The sequence below is a fragment of the Andrographis paniculata genome, unplaced genomic scaffold, assembly GCF_009805555.1.
Source record: "Andrographis paniculata isolate CXL003 unplaced genomic scaffold, ASM980555v1 Contig56END, whole genome shotgun sequence".
Taxonomy (NCBI): domain Eukaryota; kingdom Viridiplantae; phylum Streptophyta; class Magnoliopsida; order Lamiales; family Acanthaceae; genus Andrographis; species Andrographis paniculata.
Window position 1 is genome coordinate 565567 of NW_026137591.1, and position 23720 is coordinate 589286.

Here is a 23720-nt window from a genome sequence, read left to right on the forward strand (position 1 = left end):
TTAGCCACGGAAATTTCCCAGCTGTGCCATCTGCAACTTTGCCTGAAAAATATTAAATTTAATACATCAGTAACACATATTAATTTTATTTAAATTTATCAAATAATTAAGTAATTAATTAAATACCTTCATATTTTTCACTGACAGTAACCCTTCAGTAATCTGCCTCTCTAAGCTTTCCAATTGATTGTAGTTCAGCACTTCCAAATCTTTTCCCATCAGACGCCTAATTAATTCCAAATAATTAAAAAAATAAATATTTACGTATATATTTATTTTTTTTAAAAAAAAATATGTGGCCATTTATTTATTTAAAAAAAAAAATCAAATCTTTAAAATATATAGTATATATTATGAATATACCTGTTGAGCACTTGGAGCCGTTGGATTTCTTCCTGCAGAGCAGTGATCTGAGCCATTGATTGCTGCATCTATAAATATATATATATTAAATATTAAATTACTGTGATAAATTCTTAATATTAAGTAAATAATGGTAAATTAATTTACGCACAAATTTACCTGCTCAGGACCACGGCTAGTTGTAGGAAGTCCCGGAGCTGCTCGGCGAGCTTGGCCGTACCTTGCTAGAATTTGCTCCATACTACAAATTAAATAATACACAAAATAAATCAATTATTAACCAAAAAAATTGAAGAAAAATTAACAAAGTAAACATCAAAATTATAGATCTGAAAATTTAAGTGGCGTAGATTTTTTTTTTAAAAAAGAAAGAATTATTATAAATAAAATTTACCCAATTTTTAGTTAAATTATTTATGTATTATCTGAATAGAAATAGTGTTTTACTATATTTTTATATATAGAAAAAAAAAAGGATTAGAGTATTTGCCGGTTGCTCGAGAATTCATAAAGTTTTCCGGTGCCGGAAAAGACGATGACGGCGACTTGGACGTCGCAAAGGACAGATAATTCCATAGCTTTCTTCAGAAGTCCGGCGCGGCGTTTCGAAAATGTGACCTGACGATTAGTACTATTCTCGATTTTCTTAATCTCGATTTTGTTTCTTCCCATGGCTTCTCCAGTTTTTTTTTTTTTTTTTTCCGATCTGGTCTGAAATGAAACGTATGAATACACATATATATACAGATAAGCATATGCCGAAAAAGTGAAGAGATAATCGTATCATGAATGCAATTTTCCGATTTTGAAGAGAGCGGTTAATTTATTACAAAAGTTTTGATATATCGAATTGTGCGTGTAATATTGTGTAAATATTCGCGTATTATATATTTTTAAATTATTATTCGTTCGAGAATATTATAATATGTGTACGCGAATAATATTTTTTAATTATTATTTTATGATATATTGTATAATATTCTCGGGAAGGGAAAAATATATTATATTCAATATAATAAATTTAGTAAATTTAAATTATATATTTAAATTAAAATTCATCATAATTTATATAATTCTCAATAAAAAGAAATTATGTTTTATAAAGTATCATTTAAATCAAAATTTACACTAAAAACTTCAAATAAAATATAAAAAAACCAATCGTTGTTGAAAATTAAAATATCAAAGCTTACTTTTCTCCCTTTAGAAATATAAACAAATTTTTATTTGTCTGTGGCTTCTTTAAAATTTATTTCATGTTATTTATCATTTTTCTTTATAAAAACATAAAATCAAATATTTAAAATATTATATAAGAAATTAATTTTTGGTTCAAAATATTGCATCACAAATTTATTTATATTATATAAAATATTATTTCAAATCAAATTTTTACTATTTTCAAATCTCAAACATTAAAAGAGATCACCAATTATATTTTATCTTTCAAATGATTGTAACAAATAATCAATAAATCACTTAATTTATTTTATTTTAATATTTCATATGGATGAAAAATTGTGTTTGGTTTTAGCTGGTGTCATTTTCGAAATAAACTCTATACATAATTCTTAATAAATAAATAAAATTATTTTTTCCCATAAAAAATATATATATATATATCTAAATACTATGATACAAATTCAAACCACTTGAAAATAAATAAATAAATAAACCTAGTTAAACTTGTTAGGTAAATTATAATGAGAACTATTTTAAATTAAATATTTATAATAAAATTACAGTATTTATTAATATAATTTTAAGGAGGTCATAATTAATTTTTTCCTTATTGTTAAAATGGCTACTATTTGAAAATGTTATTTTAGTATAACATAATAATAGTATTTTTATATTTTTAAAAAAGAAAAAATTGATAAAATTTTTGTGGAAAAATACATTTAATTCTATATGCAAGTTTTAGACATGGATAGAATTCAATTAATTAGAATTGCAACATTAAAATAAATAAATAAATAAAAGCTTATCTCATATTTATATATTTTATTTTTTTTACTAAAATAATCTTAATTTTATATACCTTTAAAGTGTTTAAATTTAGTATTTATAATTTTAGGTGACTTTCTGTTTGTTCACTCGAATATTTTTCAATTAAATAATTCTCTATCAATATTATTAAAAAAAAATAAAAATATACACACATATTAATATAATATATATTATCCGCTCATAAAAAAATTAATAACTTAATACAAAATATTATTTTTTATATTACAACCACAGTTGATTTAAAAATGCTAAGTGAACAAACTGAATATTATCAAGTGTGTGTTTGTTTGAGGGTTTTAATTATGGATTTGTGTTTTGAATAATAAATTTCTGAACTAAATAATTATTTAATATCATATAAATAGATATTGATATGATATTTTAAATATAAAATTAATTTTTAGTAGAATATATAAAATAAAAAATAGATGTTTAATTTAATATTTTTTATAAAAAAATTAGTAAAAATTCTCAAGAATCCTCTAAACAAATTACATTTGTTTAACTTTTGTTATTATATGTATGTAACATATATACATTATGTATTATATTTTTTAGATAATATATTTTAAAAAAATAACACATTCACACAATACTTAAAAAAGAAGTATGTCCCTTAGATGAAAAATAAATAAATTGAAAATATAGAAAATTTTGATAAATTTTATTAACAGTAAAAGATTAAATTTTATTTTATTTTGTCGATACTATTTTTCAATAAGAATTTCTAAAATATAATAATAAATCATATAAAATAATTTTACAGAAGTCAACAAGTCAAAAAGATTTTCAAATATTTATTACAAAAAAAAAAAATTTAAAATCAAACATTCAATTTAAAATAATAAATTTTATATTTTTTATAAAATTTTTCATATTATACAAAAAAATCAATTCATGTAAAATCGTTGGGTAAAAAGAAAATTTGTAAGGTGGTGTAATATTTATCTATACTTTTATGTAAAGTGAAATCTGATAGGATATTATCCCTATCCCTAGTGGTAAATAGTTATAAATATTTAAAATATGCAATAATATTACAAAATTATTTACTGCATTTATATTTTTGTCAAAAAAAGAAAAAAAAAATTATCCATATTAATGGACTTATGTACTTTTTCTATTATTCAAGAGTTTTTTTTTTCTTTTTTTTTTTATCTAAAAGTGGTTTTTCCATTAAAAAAAGAAAAAAAGAAGATAAAAAATTATATCTGCTATATTTTTTTTTATATTTATTTTAATATAAAGATAAAAAGAATTATCAATTGTTATCTATCTATATTAAAGTATATGCTAATAATATTTTAATTTTGTGTACAATATTATATCTATTTGTTGATATTTTTCTATAAATAAGAATGTGTTTATTTTTTTTTATTTATTTATCTCTCATAAAACTAGTCCTATTTTTTTAATTTTTTTATTATAAAATGTAAAAAATATATATATTATATTAAAATTCATGTCCAAACCAAATGAATTTTTGTAAGACGGACCGAGTATTTTTTATTATAAAAAAATAAAAAAAATATTCTATTCGTCTAAGATAATTATTTTATTTTTTTTATAATTGTCTGCTAGACTTATGCATAAATCAATTATAATAAATAAATAAATAAAACTTTATTTATTTAAAATTTTATTATTCATACTACTTTTTCTATTTATTTAATTTCTATTTATTATCTCTTTAATAAATTCTCCATAACACTTAGCACTTTATTTTTTACCTAGTTAATTTTTTAAATTTTTTACCTATATAAGTATATGGCAGTAAATGGGCCTATAGTGGCCTCTGGAGGCCCAATCCAAAATAATTTACATACGAAATATTAAGAAAAAAAAAACTTTGAAACCCGTGTAGGGCCCATTGGATCATAAGATCAACGGCTCATATTAAAAGTAGAATAAATTGAAATTTTATATGTAATGTCTTTAAAAAATTAATAAAAATAATTATTAGGCTAGTTTCAAAATTGACCTTAAAGAAAAAAAGAAAAGGACATTAAAGTTAATAATGCTTTGACTTTATTGCAAAATTTATAACTGGATTAATTAAATGTTTACAATATTTTTTTTTTTAAAAAAAAACATATAAATTAAATTTAAATGAATACATTTGTATTTATGTCTTAAATTAACAAATAAGGATATTAAGAATATACATATTTATATATATATATATGACTAAATTGCACAAAATCTACCTGTGGTTTCGTAAAATTGCGTCAAATTTTCTATACTTTTAAAATTGCGTCAAACTCACTCGTGGTTTCATAAACTCTGCGTCTAAGCCCATCGGCAGTCCTTATTTAAGAATGCGCTCAAACTACGAATAAATTTTAGAATTTCAATTTCTAAACCCCTAAAAATATACTCGAAATTAGTTATTTTCTCAGATTTTAAGAGTTTATTTTGCTGTTTTTTTAAGCTAAATATAAGAAAAATAGTTTTATTTGTAATTTTAGGGGTTTAGAAATTGAGATTTAAAATTTATTCGCAGTTTCGGCGCATTTAGGCCAAATACCGTTAAATAAGGACCGCCGAGAGGGCTAAACGCATAGTTTATGAAACCACGAGCTGGGATGTAAATACCCTATTCATTCCATTTTTTCTCTTATAGTGTGTTTGTTTGGGGATTGGATTTTAAATATACTATTTATCTCATTTTTTCCCTTAGGGTGTGTTTGTTTGAGAATTGGATTTTAAATACACTATTCATCTCATTTTTTCCCTCCAAAAACATCAAATCAAATATCTATTTTTTATTTTTTATATTATATTAAAAATCAATTTTGCATTCAAAACATAACATCAACACCTCTTTATACCACATCACACAACTATTCAAATTCAAAATTTTTACTTTTTAAATCTCAACTCAAAATCCAAACCCCCAAACAATCGTTAATGTAAAATTTCTCTTCATCTTTGTATCTAGAAATTTTTATTATACCTTTTGTCGGCAAAAAAAAAATGCTTCCTTTGTCCGTTTTTAGAGGTCACATTTACCTTTTGTGTCATTATACTCCATAATAAAAATATCCTTATATTTGTATAATTTTTTTTTCTATAAATGTACTTCTATTTGTATTATAAGACGCTAATTAGAGTATTTTTGTAATTTCTTTTTATTTGTATCATATTTTAATATAATAATTAATACTTCCTCCGTCTAATTGAAAGGTTACAATTTTTCATTTTCGTCCGTCCCAAAACAAGGTTACCATTTCCTTATTTAGTAATTGTACTACTTATTTCACATAATAAATACCGTTTCAACTTACAATATATTACACAAATATCATTACTTTTATATTACATCAGACTAATAGGGGTATTTTTGTCTTTTTTACAACAATTCAATATAATACTAATATTAAAAAATTTACGTGCAAAAAGCAAACGTCATCCTTTCGACGGAAAAAAGAGAGTATTTAAAGATTAATACGAAAAGAAGTGGAATGTAGTATATAATAAAATAATTAAAAATCAAATACAAGCTATAATAGTATTGGATTATATTGAATTACATTACTAGCTTTTTCATTTTATTATTATTTTATTAATATTATTTTTATTTATTCTCTTTTTCATTTGTGGAGTGGACAGCTCACCACTAAGTTACAATTCCGTGCAAGAAATTAACATCCCATTTTAATCATATCTATAAATATTTTATCCCCTGTTTGGCTGTTGACTTTGAAATAGTCAAATATATATATGGTGTGTTTTTATATCAAATTTTATCAAATTTTTATTATTTATTAAAAAAAAACTAAAAAATATTAAATTAAAAATTAATTTTACATTACAAATATTTTAGCAATATTATACAATTATTCAAATTTAATATTTTTACAATTTAAATCTCAAATTCAAACTTCAAAATCTCAAACAAATACACCCGGGCGTGATTAATTTGTATTTTAAATACAAATTAATATTATTATTTAATTTATACAATATTCAATAAAATTATACTCTATGCGGTCCAACAACAAGAGTTATATTTACTTTCGAATTATTGTATTCAATATTAAATTTATGTTTAAATTTGCGTATAATTTATTATACAAATATTATTATATGTGTATTATAATATACTAATTGAAGTAATTTTACTATTTTTTCTTAATTTGTACTCCTTCCATCCCACAAAAGAGTTGTCTTGTTTTTTTATTTTCGTCCGTTCCAAAACAATTGTCTTATTTTCTTATTTAGTAATTGTAGTCTCCACATTATAACAAAATTATTAATATTTTTTCAAACTACCCATAATTATTACTCTAATATACTTTTTAAAATCTTTCAAAAAGTAAGGACATTTTAGTCTTTTACATTTTATTTTATACATATTTTCAATTAAATACTATTATTCCTTAATTCCCGTGCCAACTCTCAACAAGACGCTTATTCTGTGACGAAGGGAGTATTATATTTAAATATAATAATTCGAATATCAACACGCAGAAAATAAATATATTTTTTGTTATTTTATATAAAAATGTTACACTAAACTCCCATTTAAATTAAATTTCAAATTAAGTGTTAATTTAGGTTGTGTTTGTTCGGGTTTGAATTTTAAATTGGAATTTAAATAGTAAAAATTTTAAAGTATAATAATCGTATGATATGATATAAATAAGTGTTATGCGATGTTTTAAATATAAAATTAATTTGTAGTCCTCCTATAATATAAAAAATAAAAACTAAGTGATTAATTTAATATTTTTGAAAAAATTATTTTTTATGAATAATAATAATAAAAAAAATATAGATGAACACACCCAATATTTTAATGTTATAATTCATTTAAAAATACTACTATTATCTTTAAAAAAATACAATATATATAATACTCTATCAATAAAAATATATAAAAATCAACAAAAATGCAGAAAATGTTATTTTTTTAGTACTTTGACAATTTTTCATACCTTACAATAAAAAATATATATTAATTGTATTTTATAAAAGATTTATATATAATATATTTTTATTAAAAATTATATTGACATAATAACATGTATTTTTGTTTAAAATACAAATCTAGCACACCCAATTATATTATAAATTAATTATATTTATATATCTAATAATTATTCAAATTAAAAATTTTAATATTCTCAACCTCATACCTAATACCTAATAGGCTAGAAAATTTGTAAATAACAATTAAGTCGAATGTAAATAGTAAAAATATAATATAGGTAATGTAATATTTTAGAAATATATAGTATTTAATATGATATTTAAAAAAATAATAATAATATTAAAAAATAATATCAAAGTTTCTAAACATATGTATACATAAACAAAGTTTTTTAATATTTATCAAAGAAAGAAAGAATTTTTATTATCTACATAGATATAAACCTCGAGCCTACGTGGATTCCCGCCGTCGGGAATAATCGTAGGCTCGAATCAAACGCTTTTTAAATCGTTTGAGGTTTAAATTTATAGTCTGATCGTCGAGATAAATTTTCTTCGTAAATTCCCATCCTCGACTCGAAACGCTATGCGGGTCTCTCAAGATCGGGTCATTCTTATCGTATTGATCGTACAACGAGCTCTCTTTCGGAATAATTTTATAGCCCATGTACTTCAACCCAAACTTCCGGGCCGGGCCGCCATAGTACGTCTCGGCGGCCCACTCGGTCCCAAGTGGCACGACTTGAATAAACACGCTAAGGGCCCGCATAAAAAGAAAATGTGTCATCGCCGCGCCGTGCACACCCACCATAACATCAGTCGAGTTCAAGGCCCGATAAATCTTAGCGAGCTCAGTGGTCCGTTCGGGCCTCAAAACCTCAACCCGAAACCCTAAGCCCGTCGCCATTTTCACTAACAAATCCTCGTTGGCTATCGCCCTCGACCCATTCCTCGACATTATAGTCAATTTGGGTCGGGCTGGGCCTTGAACGGGCCGGGGTGTTATTTTAGAGCCGTCAAAGTTTGGTCGGGCCATGGATCGGGCTTCGCGCTCCTCGTCCTCAATTAGCCCGCGGATGCGGGGCCTGTAGGCCCGATCCAAAAGCCCACGGAAATCTCGAATGCTTTCGTTGTTACCCATCAACGACGGGTCGACGGTGAGCTCATCGTGTATCCGCAACCCGAAGACAGCCTCCGGGAAGCAATGGGTCCGGTTGTCGCCGGAGAAGTCAATCGCCGGAAAATCAGAGAGCTCCGAGAGGACGTCACCGTACTTGGTGACCCACCAATTGTGATACTCGAGGATTACAAACACGACTTTTTTGTTCATCCGATTCGACGTGATGTAGAGCGGAAGAATCCCGTCGTTGAACTCGTGGTAGAGGTTTCCGGTGTAGCCGCCAGTCGAGAAGAACACCGCCGGGACGTCGTGCCGGACATCGCAGCGGTGGCCGGCAGCAGCAGCCAGGTCTGTCCGAACGACGAGGTCTAGCTCGTCGATCGTCTTCATTACACTGTCTTCCCATTTTCGAGTATACGGTTTTATCTTCTCGCGGCGAACCGCCGCCGCCCCGGCGGCGTCACCGGCGGCCGCGCCGTACATTGTAATTGAGGAAGATCCTGGTTGGGTTCTTATATCTCCTTTCATTATACAAATGTCTGATCTTACACTGCTTCTGTCGCAACATATGTTGCCTGCAAATTTAAGTGCGTTTCTTTTAACCAAAAAAGTTTTAAAAAAAATATAATTAATAAATAATTAAAACTATATTAACAAAAAATAATATAATATAATAAAAATAATTATAAATTAAAAATAAAAATAACTAATTAAAATTATACTACTATAAAATTTAAAATTTTGAATGTAATTAAAATGGGTAATTTTTTGAATAAATAGAAGTAGCAAGAGAGGTAGGATGGACAGCACCCCTATATGAACACGAATTAACAAATATATTGAATATTATAAGGGTGCGTTTGCGTAGGATTTGAATTTTGAATTAAAATAGTTATGCCAAAAAATATAGATAATTTTAAGAAATATTTTGAATATAAAAATCATCAAATTAAAATACAGGATTTATCCTAAAACATAAAAATTAAAAATAAAAATAAATAAAAAAATTGCTGGATCCGAAGCATCAAATTAAATATATATTCTGTATTTTAATAAAATACAAAAAATAAATAAAAGAAAATTTAAAGAATCGAATCACTGACCATTAGAGAGAGAGGAACAGAGCATAGTATTGGCAGCAGAGGCAACACCTTCTTTCTGATCATCTACAAAAAAGAAAAAATTAATAATAAAAATTAATGTTTTAAAAATTAATAATAAAGATTTTCACTCTTCATCTCATTTTTCTCTAAAAACATCAACTCAAACATTTATTTTTTACTTTTTATATTATATTAAAAATTAATTTTACATTCAAAACATCACATCAACACCTATTTATATCACATCATACAAGTATTCAAATTCAAAATTTTTACTATTTAACTCCCAGATCAAAATTCAAACCCCGTATAACACAACGTAAATAAATAAAAATAAAAATAAATAAATTCTTACAGAGAAGAAGAAGAAGCATGGATGGTAAGAGGAGGAGGGTGCAGGAAGCAAGAAGAAAGACCATAAGAAAAAACTTAGGGTTGGATCTAAGTCTTGTAGCTGTAGGGGCATAAAAGTAATTTCCCGGGCTTCGTAGTTCTCCTGCTCCTCCTTCGTCGTCTTCTTCGTCCGCCATGGCCTTCTTTCTCTGGTACTTTACCATGTTTTTTTCTTTCTTTCTTTTTCTTAGGTTTTGGAGATTTTTAAAGTGGTAAGGGAAGAAGAAGAAGAAGAGCTTTAATGGCGAAGGAAGGCAGGTTTGAATTGTAGCGTATGCCTAACTCGGGATGAGGATGGGGAAACACCACGGATACTTCTTTTTCTCTCTCTATATTTTCATATTACTTTCTCACTCTATATATATATAGATATACGTGTGTATGTATGTGTGTATGTATGTATGTATGTATTGGCTTTCTTGGGAAGGACAGTGGAATTGGATTCTTTTCTTTTTCTTTCATTTTTAGCTGTAATTATTTTCAAATGCTGCTTTTCTTTTTTTTTTTTTTTTTATTTATTATTGAATTTTTTTTTTTGGATTTGTAATTGAAATTTTACTTCTGATTTTAATACGATTTTATTATTTATCTCTTAATACAATAATTTTATTTATTATTTTTGTCCGTTTTAAAATAATAATCTCCTATATTTTACACCAATATATTAAAAAAAAAAAAAATTTTATTCATATTTATTAAATTTAGTATCTAAACAAATTAAGATCATAGATTCATACTTGAAGTTATAATATTTTTTAATTATTTTTTTATATAAATAATATTGTTAATATTTTAAATATTTTTATCATTATATATCGATAAAATATATATATTGTAGATATTATTTTCTAATTAACAAAATTTTACATAATATAATATAATATAAATAAATAAATAAATATTTTTTATTTATAATTATCTTGAATTTAATTTTATAAAAAATGAAAATTTTTAAATATAAATAAAAAAATTTGGTTATGAAAAAAATTATATAAATAAATAAATTTTGAGTAATCACATGTTAAAAAATAGAAATTTAATTAAATTAATTTATATTTTTTAAACAAATTTAAAATAAATAAATTTTTTAAAAACTGAAATCAGTCATCTTTTATTGGTCGGACAATAAAAAAATGGTCATATTTTATCACTCTCTTCGTTAAAGATAATATGTCTACATTGCATTACAGTAGATATGAAAAATTAGATAAAAGTATAATTACGGATATATTACTTAAAGTAATTATTATACAATAAAAAATAAAATTTAATATGAATATAATATTTTAATTAAAAATAAATATATTTAAATTTTAAAATATTATTAATATATATATATGAGATAAATATATATATTATAGACTGTAGAAGTATTCTTTATTAAGATAATTTTTTAAAAAATATATATATTTTTTATTTTTTATATTTGAATATTAGCGTAATTAATTTTGGCGATGAGAAAGAGGAACGCGTTGTTGAGAGACCTTAATCAGCTACAGCTAATAAACTCGGAATCATCACTGTCCTCTGCATCTTATTATTAATTTTTTATTATTGCACTCTACTTTTAAATATTCTTTTATTTGTAAAAACAAAAACTCAATATATTTTAAACACACAAAACAAATAGGCTAAATTGCACAAAATTCACCTGCAATTTCATAAAATTACATCAAACTTACTCGTGGTTTCATAAACTTTGCGTCTAACCCCTCTAAATGCGCTCAAACTGCGAATAAATTTTAGAATATTAATTTATAAAATCCTAAAATTCAAATATATATATATATTTTTTATATTTACCCTAAAAAAACAGTAAATATACTCAAAAATAGTTGTTTTTCTTAGGTTATAAGAGTTTATTTTTACTATTTTTTTAGGCTAAATATATAAAAATATATATATATATATATATTTGTAATTTTAGGGTTTAGAAATTGAGATTCTAAAATTTATTTGCAGTTTGAGCGCATTTAAGTCAAATACCGTTAAATTAGGATCGTTGAGGGGGTTAGACGCAAAGTTTATGAAACCACGAGGGAGTTTGACGCACTTTTAGAAGTACGAGAGATTTGGTGCAATTTCATGAAACCACATGTGAATATTGTACAATTTAGCCAAACAAATATTATCTTTTTCGATTTCTTCCCGACACATTTAGATAAAATAATAATAAATAAAATTAAAATTAGAGAAAAATTAAAATATTATAAAGAAAAATTAACAAAATTATATAAAATTTAGTAGTTTTTATTAAAAATATATATATTAAAAACTAAAACGGTAAATCAAAAAAAAAAATTATTTATACTATAAAATAAAAAATACATACTTTATTATTTTTAATACTAATAAAGACATATACTTTGGAAGCTGGGGTCAAGCCCCCTAGTCCCCTGCTAGGTCCATCAGAAATTTAGATAAAATAGAATTAGTAAGTAATTAAAAAGTGAATTAGTAAATAATTATATATTAAAATTAAAATAATTTAATAATTTAATTGAAAAATAAAAAAATTATAATTTTAAAATTTTAAAATATAATTAAAGTGTATAATTATATTTCAAAAAAAAATAATCGACAAATTATATGAATTAATATAATAATTGATTTTATCATATAATATATTCATATACATCACACATTATAAATATATACAATAGCACATATAAATATAAAAATATGTATTATTTGTATATTCTATATGTGTTGATTTTCTCAATTCAGCATTCTAACCCCTTCTGTAAAAAAAATATACTTAATTCGTCTCAATAGAATAGTTTAGTTTACTATTTTTATTCGTGCTAAAACAATAGTCTCATTTCCATAAATATACATATCACCATAAAATTATCTTTACTTTTTCATTATTATACAAATATTACTATATTTTAAACTAATAAGGGTAAAAAGATCTTTTATTCATGTATTTATGTTTGTTATTTTTAATCTCTTTTTGGTAAAAATAATACTCCTGCTTTATATGTCTTGTAAATTATGTTCACTTTATTAAATTAGTATGTCTACTACTCCCTCCGTCCACAAACTAATGTCCTATTTTTCTATTTGGGACGTCCAACAACTATTGTTCTATTTTTCTTTAAACATAAATTTTATATTTTTATCATTCATTCATTTATTACTTTTAATCTCGACCATACACTTAAGGACAAATTTGTCCATTCATAATAAAAAGACAATCACCTAAAAAACCGTGTAAATATACTTTAGGATAATAAAAAATGGACGGAGGAAGTATTATTTAGTGAAAAAGTAGTCTCTCGTCCCTTTTTTATCTATCCGTTTGTTTTTTGCACGTTATAAATATTAATATTATATTGGAGCATGTATTGAATAAAGTAGAAATGACTAAGATAACCTTATTAATATTATATGATATAAAGATAATAACATTTATATAATATATTGTAAGTTATAAAGATTTTTTTTTAATGTTGGCAAAATATACAATTGCTAAAAAAATTGATACTATATTAAAGGACATATCCAAAAAAAAAAAATGAATAAATTTTTAAAAAAAGAGGGAGTATAATTCTTCTTTAAATTCATACTCCACCATTTTTTCACATGTATAAATAAATACTATCGATGGACTCTGCATCGTTATTACACTTATTTTATTTTAATTGAAAAATTAAATTACTAATTAATCTCATAAAATTTAAGATTTACAATTACAAAAAGTACAAAAATAATATTAAAACACTATTTTTAATTTTTTTTGTATAAAAATATAAAATTAAATATAATATGAAGAAAACTATAATAATATTACTAAAATCAAAATCATCCACACCCTTAGTTTATAGATATTTTTGAGTTTTAAATAGTAAATAAAAATAGATGCCCGTTGGTTTCGGATATTTATGATAAATTTTTTATGTCTACTAAACCTATCTCTAATTTATTTAAAATAAATAATTTTATTAATTAGTAATTTTAATACTGAAGTATTAAATTAATAAATAATAAATAATTTGTTATTATCTTTATATTTATTTTACTATTTTTTATAAAAAAAATTATACATTTTATTATATCTTTATCTTACTTTCCAAATTTAGTTATATGTAAAAATTATTTATTAGTTTTCATATTCAAGCAAAATAGCATAAAAAATGTTGATAAAAATAGTATTATACTCCGCGGTTTGGATTTTTTAGTAAATTATAAAATAATTATATTTTATTAGTCAGTGAAAATATCCAAAAGAATTTTATATTTTTGTCATTGATATTTTATGTATATATATATAATAACGATGTATTTGTGATTTATATAAAATTTAATAATATTTGATATTTGTTGATGTAATTTTTCAACAAAAATAAAGTAAAATTCAAAGATATAGAAAATATCCTTAAACTTGATTAATTAGTGCCTGAGATTAGGAATCTCTAAACACTGTATGGTACAGAAAATAAACTGGAAAATAAAAGACTGAAATTTAAAGTGGTGATCCCCAAATCTGACTTTGCTTTGTTGAAGTTGATTGAAGATGCCTTGCCAAATGATGATCCAAATCCTTAAATATTCTTTGAAGAAAACCGTACTGAAAACCGTCACCCGAACGATTACAACGTCTCCTTCCCAACCGTCTTCCAACCCTTCTCTTGCTGACACGTGTCCTCAGCAGACCAAAACTATCCCCATATTTCACTCTTCTGAGCCGACTACAGACCTTCCGCCCTTTTAGCCCGACTGCCAATCTACAATAGTATGGGTCCGACTGCCGATCCTCCCGACTTGCAAACCATCTGACTTGTTTGAATTAGCTACAGACATCCCGACTAACAAACCACCCGATTTGTTGGTTCTGCCGCAGAATTCCGACCTGAGAACTTCCCGACCTGAGAACCTCCCGACTTACGGACTTCCCGTCCTGAAGGCCACTCGTCTTGAGGACCTACCGACCAGAGATCCTTCCGTCCTGATGACTTTCCGTCTTGAGGACCTCCCGACCTAAAAACCTTCCGACTTGAGGTCCTTCCGTCTTGAAGACCTCCCGACCTGAGGTCCTTCCGTCCTGATGACTTTCCGTCTTGAGAACCTCCCGACCTGAAGACCTTCCGACTTGAGGTCTTTCCGTCTTGAGGACCTACCGACCTGAGGTCCTTCCGTCCTGATGACTTTCCGTCTTGAGGACCTCCCGACCTGAAGACCCTCCGACTTGAGGTCTTTCCGTCTTAAGGACCTACTGACCTGAGGTCCTTCCGCCCTGATGACTTTCGGTCTTGAGGACCTCCCGACCTGAAGACCTTCCGACCTGAAAACCTTCCGACCTGAAGTCTTTCCGTCCCGTATTTTCCTTGATTTACACATGGTGTCCTTCAGCCAGTTCAACCAACTCTATCGCCAGGCCCATTCTCCTTTTTACCTTGGGCTTTTAACCTAATTCTAAATTTCGTACGTAACAATATTAATATATATTTATTTTTATTATAATTAAAAATAAAAATATCTTTCAACTGGGATTGATGAAGTATATAAATAATACTTTATTAAACTTTATGGATTTATTTATTTTTTATTTCAAATATAAATTAATATGATTTAATCCATATATTTTTTTAAAAAAATATTACTCTTTCTGTACCAGCCCGATTATCATGTATCTATTTATTTTTTATAATATTAAAAAATAATAATATTTTATTAATTAATGACGAGACATAAAATTGCTCAGAAATACAGACAAAATAAACAATATTTTTAAATTTTTTTTTATATTTAGATATTATTATTTTTAACTAAAAATATATTTATTATTAAGAAATATATAAAATCAAAATATTATATATATATATAAACTCAATTTTAAATTTAAAAAAAAAAAAAAAAAAAACTTGACGTTGGTAAATAATTGCAAAATCTTAAGGAAATGTGCATTTAAAGATAATCCAAATTTAGTGTTTAGATTAAGAAGAATAAAAGCCAATAATGGCGGCGCAACTTTTACACGCACTTAAAAGCGTGTTTTCCAATTATTTTCATTACACGTTTTACGATGATACTGTTCACTTTGAAATAAAAAAATATATTTACAAAGATAGTGTAATTATACCAAAAAGAATTAAAATATATACATTTTTCCGTCACAATAAATTATTTAAAGTTTTGTAATAATTTAAAATATAATAATATTCTACTAATTAGAGAAAATATATATATATTTTTTTATAATTTTACCTTTTGACTTTATATATAAATTAACTATATATAGTATGTTTGTAATTTAGGTAAAAAAAATTAAAAGCAATGAACAAAATTATACAATTACATTTACTAAAATAAAAAAAAAATTGAAATAAAATGAATAAAAATATTAAAAATAATACTTTGATTTGATATTGCCAATATATATATAATTTATATTAAAGTCTAGCAATTATTTTTATTTTGAGGAATATTTAAATATATATAAACAAATATCTTATGAGCAAAAGATAACTTTAAATTCCGAGAGTCTTCGGATTTGTTATTTATATTAATTAATACCAAAATATTTTTAATTTTTAATTACAAACATATTATTATATATAATTATTTTTATGTATATAGTCAAAAAATAATAATGTGAATTTATTTTACATATTTTTCTTAATCAATAAAATATTATTTTCACCGTCATCCAATTTTATTCTCATTTTAATTTTTTGGTTATCATTTAAATTTGTTCTCGTTTCATTTTTTTTAAAAAAATACACTTTCTCTAAAAAACTTTTTTAAAAAAATACACTTTCTTTACTTTTTCTTTTACCCATAAAAGTAAATATTTATATTTTTATCTATTTTTCTGAAATCTCATATCCAGTCAAAGGAGCACACAATTAAATGACGAGAAAGTATTATTTTTAATGTACTATAAAACTTCAAAAGACCCGATTGAATTGGGGCAAAGTGAATAGTATTTTTATATTTTTTTCGTCCCACATAAATTGTCCAAAATTTTCATTTTGTCAATTCCATATAATTTATTTTTTTTTATTTTTGAAAATATAATTATACATTTTAATCATATTTTAAATTTTATAATCTTAATTATATTATTTAATTATATTAATCTTAACATATAATTATTTTTATTATATCATAATTATTTTAATAATATATTTTTAATAATTTTTTAATTATATTTTATCTAAATTTTTGTGTTTACACTAATTAATTTATCCAAAATTAGATAATTATACTCCTCCGTCCACCTCCAGTCTGTCTATTTTGTCATTTTAGTCCTCCAATCACAAATGTATTCATTTTTTTTTTTAGTAAATATATCTTCTACTAAAATATAAAGTTACTCAACTCTTTATATAATATTATACAAATGTCATAAAATAACATAATTTAATATCATAAATATTAAAGAATATAATTGTTTTTATGTGTATATCAATTATACCACATATCAATATAATATTAATATACTAAAATCTATATGTAAAAAGGAAACCGATAAATATTTGATGTACGGAGTGAGTATAGCAAATGAATAATGGAAACAAACCCTAAAATTTTGAAAAGTGTGTACTATACGAAGACCGAAAACCAACGTGGATCTCTGAGCAAAAGCTGACACTGCAAGAAAATTAGTCCGTTGCAAATTGGAGTTTCAAAAAGCTTGGACTCCCGGGAGCTCGAATCCAAGACAGTTGAAATGGGGTCCAGTAGATGAACGGTGGCGATTCATTCTGGAGTGTTAATAGATGAACGGTCCAGATTGAATCAGTCTGCAATAGTTATTAATTGGTCCTAGGAAGGTAGGCTTAGGAGCAGGACAAGTCAGAGTGTTAGAATGGACCAATCCCCAAAGTCAATCATCTTGTCCCACAATTGCCCAATAACAGAGTCACGTGACGAGCGACAAACCCGCACCGCCCCCATCAAAAGCGCCACGTGATGAGTGACAAGACATTATTTACGAATTCGATCCCCTCATGTTTGTTTAATTTGTGCGTTTGTTTGGGGATTTAATAAGATTTCTACTATTCATCCAATTTTTCCCCCCAAAAAATATCAAATCAAACACCTATTTTTCATTTTTTATATTATACTAAAAATCAATTTTACATTCAAAACATCACATCAACACCTATTTATATCACATCATACAACTATTCAAATTCAAAATTTTTACTATTCAAATCCCAACTCAAAATTCAAACCCCCAAACAAACACACGTAGATCTATGGATTTGTTGTTTACCAATTTTTTTTATTTTTTTATTTTTTTTATTTTTTTTACGCACAAATAATAATAATAATAATAATAATAATAATAATAATAATAATATCAAGATCTTAAAAAAATTAGGATATGAAGTCGGGTAAAAAAGAAAAAAATATGCAAACTCAGGTCGGTTGGTCTGCGGTAGGTTGATCCGGTCGGTTGGTCCGCAGTAGAATAAGCAAGTCGGTTGGTCATCGGTCGGAAAGTGAGTGGTCGGATGGTCTGCAGTCGGATCGGATGGTTTGCAGTCGGTTGGTCCGCCATCAATTGAGTCGGCCAATACGGAGTTTGGACCAAGCGAATGTCTGTTAATTAGTCGCCTAATTAAGTGAACAGTAGTTCAGTCGTTTGGTTGGGGCGACCATTAAATCGTCTGGAAAGACCAGATGAATCGTTTGGTCTAACGACCAGTTAGTCTCTCGATTGATCGGTTGGGTTATGCGGTTGGCGAGACGGTTGCCGTAACCGACCAGACGACGTTTCAAAACGTTTCGTTGTGGACGGTTGACGGCGGTTGCTGGCACGGTTTCGAAACATCTCTTCTGAGAAATATTTAAAGATTGGGGTCAGCAACTGGCAGGTCATCTTCAATCATCTTCGAACAACAACAAAGTGATTCGGGATCATCATTTAATTTTCCAGTCTTTAGTTTTATTTTCCAATTTATTTATATATCCTTTAGTGTTTAAAGATTCCTAATCTTATGCACTAATTATATCAAATTCGAAGATAATTTTTTATTTTCAGATTTTATCTTTTTTATTGTTGAAAAAATACATCAACATATACATAATTTTCAATATATATCTTTTCGTTTTTTTAATAAAAAATTATATAAAAATTCCAATCAAAATGCTAAATAAATAAACCCTAATTTTGTTTATAATTTTTTCCCAAGTTTTTACTATTATTATTTTTAAATATTTTTCTATATCAAATAAAAATTAAGTTTATGTTTGAAGTATTAAATTAATAATTTTTTATATTATATCACACAATTATTTTATTTAAATATTACTGATCAAAATTTTAATTTAATATCTAAACCCTTTTGTTTTTTCACTTATATTCTCTGATACAGTTTTCTAAAAAAATATATATATTATAAATATTCATTATTTTTATTGTATCTATACAATTGTTTATACTTCAAATAAAATTTTTTATTTTCAACAATTTCATAAAACAAACACATTCTCTATATTTTCGTTTGTCCCACTTATACAAACCAATAAAATACTACTCTTTCCGCCCCACTTGTATCCATCTTTTTATTTTCGTTTGTTTCACTTATTCTGTTTTTTTTTTTTTAAAAGAATTATATATTTTAATCTCATTTTAAATTTTAAATTTTTTAATATTAATTAAACTAAATAGTTATGTTAATCTTAATTTATAATTATTTTTACTAATATTCTTTATTATTTACTAATTATACCTTTTTAAAATTATTGTATCTACGGTAAAGTGAACACCATAGCTGAGACAGATGAAATATTATTTAATCTACTACAAAAATTAAATAGATATATTAGACCGGACTAGTAGAAATATATTTTATAAAAAATATATAGTAAAATACAAAATACTACTCCCTCCGTATCAGATACCATGTCCACCTTGCCATTTCTGTCCGTCCCACATACCACGTCACTTTTCTTTTTTGGAAAATGATTACACACTTTAATCTCATTTTAAATTTTATTTTTTAATTTTAATTAAACTAATTAGTTATCTTAATCTTAATTTATAATTATTTATCTTATAGAATAATTATTTTCGCTAATACATTCTTAATTATCTACTAATTACATCCCTCGTAAAATACCTAAAATACTGTATCTCCAGTGTAGCAGACACGGTATCTGGGACGGAGAGAGTAATATATAATAAAAGTTTAAAATGCATGAACTCAGGGATCATTCGCCTTAGAATTTCTTTTTAACAAAATTATTTTCTTCAAAGTATTCAAATTATGTAATACAATGAAAATAATCAATTTAATGTTTGTTTAATTCAAAACTCAGAAAAACAAAGCAAATTTCACAAATAAAGAAAGTGATGTTGTGTTTTTTTTTGGATTTTTACTCATATTTTTACTATTTAGTTTTTTTTTTAATTATTAAATTAAATTATTATTTTTATTTTTTATATTATACTAAAAATTAATTTTATATTCAAAATATCATATCAAATAACTATTCATATTCAAACTTTTACTATTCGAAAAATTCAAATCCAAGAAAATCTAGTCCCAATTTAAATAATATTTTTACCATTTTCGTCCGTCTCATTTCAAATTATCAATTTCTTATTTTTTAAAAAATAATTATACATTAATACCAAAATACCATTAACTTTTGTCTAAATTACAAACACACTATTATACATATAATTACTTCATACCAAAAAATCTAAGAACAAAAATATCAAAATCTCTTACATACTTCCACCGATCAATAAATATCATTACTTCTTATTCTACTTTGAAATCCAAAAAGGACTATTTGAAAAGGGACGCATATTTTATTGAAATTTTATTTTTATTTGTTTTGTTTTATCTTTAAAATATCATAATACATTGAACCAAAACCACAATCACTTGTTTTGTTGACTAGTTAATACTTAGGATATATTTAAAATTCAATTATAGTATTAATTTAATTTAAAATAATTAATCATTTTAAACTAATAGACCTAAGTAATCCAAAGTCAATAATTAGCACTAATTATTTGCTTATTAATAGTTGGGCCGAAAAGAATATCCAGCCCAACAGGTCTTTCTATATACAGAAGGTACAAGCACAAAAGCACAAGGTACAGTCATTAAAGCGTTGTAATACGACGAACAGTCTGCCCATTACGGGTACAACTACAAATGCATAACATACAACTAGAAAAGAATAAGGTACAGTCATTTAAGCGTTGTAGTACGAATAGTCTATGCCTATTACAGGGTACAACTACACAAGCATAATGTACAACTAGAAAGGCATAAGGTACAGTAATTAAATCGTTGTAATACGTCGAACAGTCATGCCCATTACAGGTACAACTACACAAGCATAACGTACAACTAAAACTGCATAAGGTACAATCATTAAAGCGTGGTAATACGTCGAACAAACAGCTCCATATCCTCACCCCCCACGGCAGATTCCCTCACAGCCTTTCCCAATTCCGCCGCCCTTCTCCGCAGCAAATCTCCGCCGTCAGATCCCATCAACTCCCTGACCGCCCTCTCCACCGCCGCAGCCGGGACCAGCTCCTCCCGGCGGGTCCAGGCCTTCAACTCCACCCCAACCCCCAACACCTTCGTCACCAGCACGGCGTTCCCCGGCTGGTCGGAATGTGCCGGCCACGTCAGCATCGGCACGCCGGCGGTGATGCTCTCCACGCACGAATTCCACCCGCAGTGGCTCAAAAACCCGCCGGTCGACCGGTGGGCCAGGACCTCCACCTGAGGAACCCAGTCCCGGACCACAAGACCCTTCTCCCCTACCAAATGCTCGAACCCCTCCGGCAGCGCCGCCCGCCTCTCCTCGCCGGAAAATATATCTCCTCTGTCGGCGTCCCGGAGAGCCCACAAAAAACTCTGCCCGCTCTGCCGCAGCCCGGCGGCGATTTCCCGGATTTGCTCGTCGGAAAACGTCACCGTCGTACCGAACGAAACGTAGATTACAGATTCCGGCGCCGCCTGTTTGTCCAGCCACGATAAACACGTGTCGGAATTTCGGAGATTCCTGAGTTGACTTGACCAAGGATGAAACGGTCCTAACCCCCAAATCCCGCCGCCAAATTTCCATTTTCGGAGAAATTCAAGAAACGGACCTTCGATAACGGCGTTAGAATTATAAATTTCTCCGACGACGGAAATTGTCTTGGCGCCGTTTTGGAGTTCAAGAAATTCTCCGAACTCCGGCGAGTAGTATCCGTCCATCGACGGGACTTCTTTGACGGCGGCGCCGCCGCCGTCGGGAAATTCCGGCAGAGCTCCGGCGTTCCACGCGCAGTCGGTGAAGGCGGAGATGCTCCGGAAAACGTAGCATTCAGCGTTGGGAATTTCACCGAGGTCCTGGACCACGTACGTCATCAGGGCGTCATAAATGACGACGACTTTCCGGAAGTTTCTAGAAAGGTTCTGCAGAAATTCGAACACCGGCCGCCGGAGAAGAGTGGCGGCGGTAAGCGCCGGCACGATTTGCGACGGAAATTTGGTGGGGCCGGAGGGGTTGGGGGGAGGGTTTTGGTGGGGGATCGCCGGGAACTCGTGGAAATGGAAATTGGCGGCGTGGGCGGCGCCGCCGCCGGCGTGGGCGGCGCGAAGCTTGGCCTGGCGGGAGTGGGTGGCGGTGGCGAGGAAGTAGACGGTGATGCCGCGGGCGGAGATGCGGCGGGAGAGGTGGAGGAGCTGGTTGAGATGGCCCTGCGCCGGTAGCGGCACCACCGCTACCGCCACGCCGGAAAATTGTTGCTCCATTAGATTATGTTTAGTGCCTTCATTCTCGTCACATTTAAATGTGATATATATATATTTATATATTCAAAATAATGACTTTTCTCGACAGTCCACTTATTACACAATCCTGAGTCGGACAAACTTTTTTAACAATCAACCGACTGATTGGTTATCTCCACAACCGTTCGATTCCAAAGATTCATTGCCGTAGTTCGGTCCCACAAATCCGATCGGGCTCACCATTGGACTCACTTTACTTTGTTGTTTTCGACCCAAACTCCAATTTCAAATTTCTACACTCAACACTTACAAACATTTTTATTTTTTTATTTTTCCTAAGTAATTGTAATTCTTTACAAATATTTTATAAATTTTTTTACACTTGACATTGTAATAACATTATCATAATTCAACTATATTACGAAACATCTATAAGAGTAAAATTATACATTCATGCCCTCTTGTGTTATATACATAATAATAATACAAATATTTCAAAATATCTACAAAAAATAAATTAGGTTAAATTGCACAAAATTTATCCGTAATTTCACGAAATTGCGTCAAATCCTCCATACTTTTAAAATTACGTCAAACTTCATTTGATTTCATAAAGTCTGCGCCTAAACCTCTCGGCGGTCTTTATTTAATGGGATTTGACCTAAATACACACAAATTGCAAATAAATTTTAGAATCTCAATTTCTAAACCTCTAAAATTACAAATATATTTATTTTTCTTATATTTAGCCTAAAAAAAACAGTAAAATAAACTTTTAAAATTTGAAAAAAAAATATTATTTTTGGGTATATTTACTATTTTTTAAAACTAAATATAAAAAAATGAATATATTTATAATTTTAGAAATATAAGGAATTTGACGCAATTTTATAAAATTACAGGTAAATTTTGTGTAATTTAGCAAACTAATTAATACATCCAAAGAGAGATGGGCTAGTTTTATTAGAGATCGTGGTGTAGTATTAATTTTTATTTAAAATTAAAATCAAATACATTAATAATATTATAAATGAAATATATTAATTTAATAAGTACTTATTTATTTTTTGTAACATCTTTTATTTA

General features: G+C 27.2%; 3 protein-coding genes across 3 annotated transcripts; all 3 read right to left on the reverse strand.

Annotated features, from left to right (window-relative positions):
- On the reverse strand, positions 1-1035 carry LOC127256602 (agamous-like MADS-box protein AGL15). Its single transcript, XM_051282713.1, has 5 exons — positions 854-1035; positions 523-604; positions 364-431; positions 127-226; positions 1-42 (listed from the first exon to the last, which is right to left on the reverse strand). Exons 1-5 carry the CDS (start codon positions 1033-1035, stop codon positions 1-3), a joined length of 474 nt encoding a protein of 157 aa, XP_051138670.1.
- A 6592-nt stretch (positions 1036-7627) lies between these two features.
- LOC127256778 (xylan glycosyltransferase MUCI21-like) lies at positions 7628-10275 on the reverse strand. Its single transcript, XM_051282966.1, has 3 exons — positions 9887-10275; positions 9532-9594; positions 7628-9003 (listed from the first exon to the last, which is right to left on the reverse strand). The coding sequence occupies exons 1-3, from the start codon at positions 10086-10088 to the stop codon at positions 7760-7762; spliced, it is 1509 nt and encodes a 502-aa protein (XP_051138923.1). The 5' UTR covers positions 10089-10275; the 3' UTR covers positions 7628-7759.
- Positions 10276-20994: 10719 nt separating this feature from the next.
- On the reverse strand, positions 20995-22740 carry LOC127256663 (zeatin O-xylosyltransferase-like). The gene has a single exon (XM_051282784.1). It carries the CDS (start codon positions 22653-22655, stop codon positions 21276-21278), a length of 1380 nt encoding a protein of 459 aa, XP_051138741.1. The 5' UTR covers positions 22656-22740; the 3' UTR covers positions 20995-21275.
- Between the last annotated feature and the right edge of the window lie 980 nt (positions 22741-23720).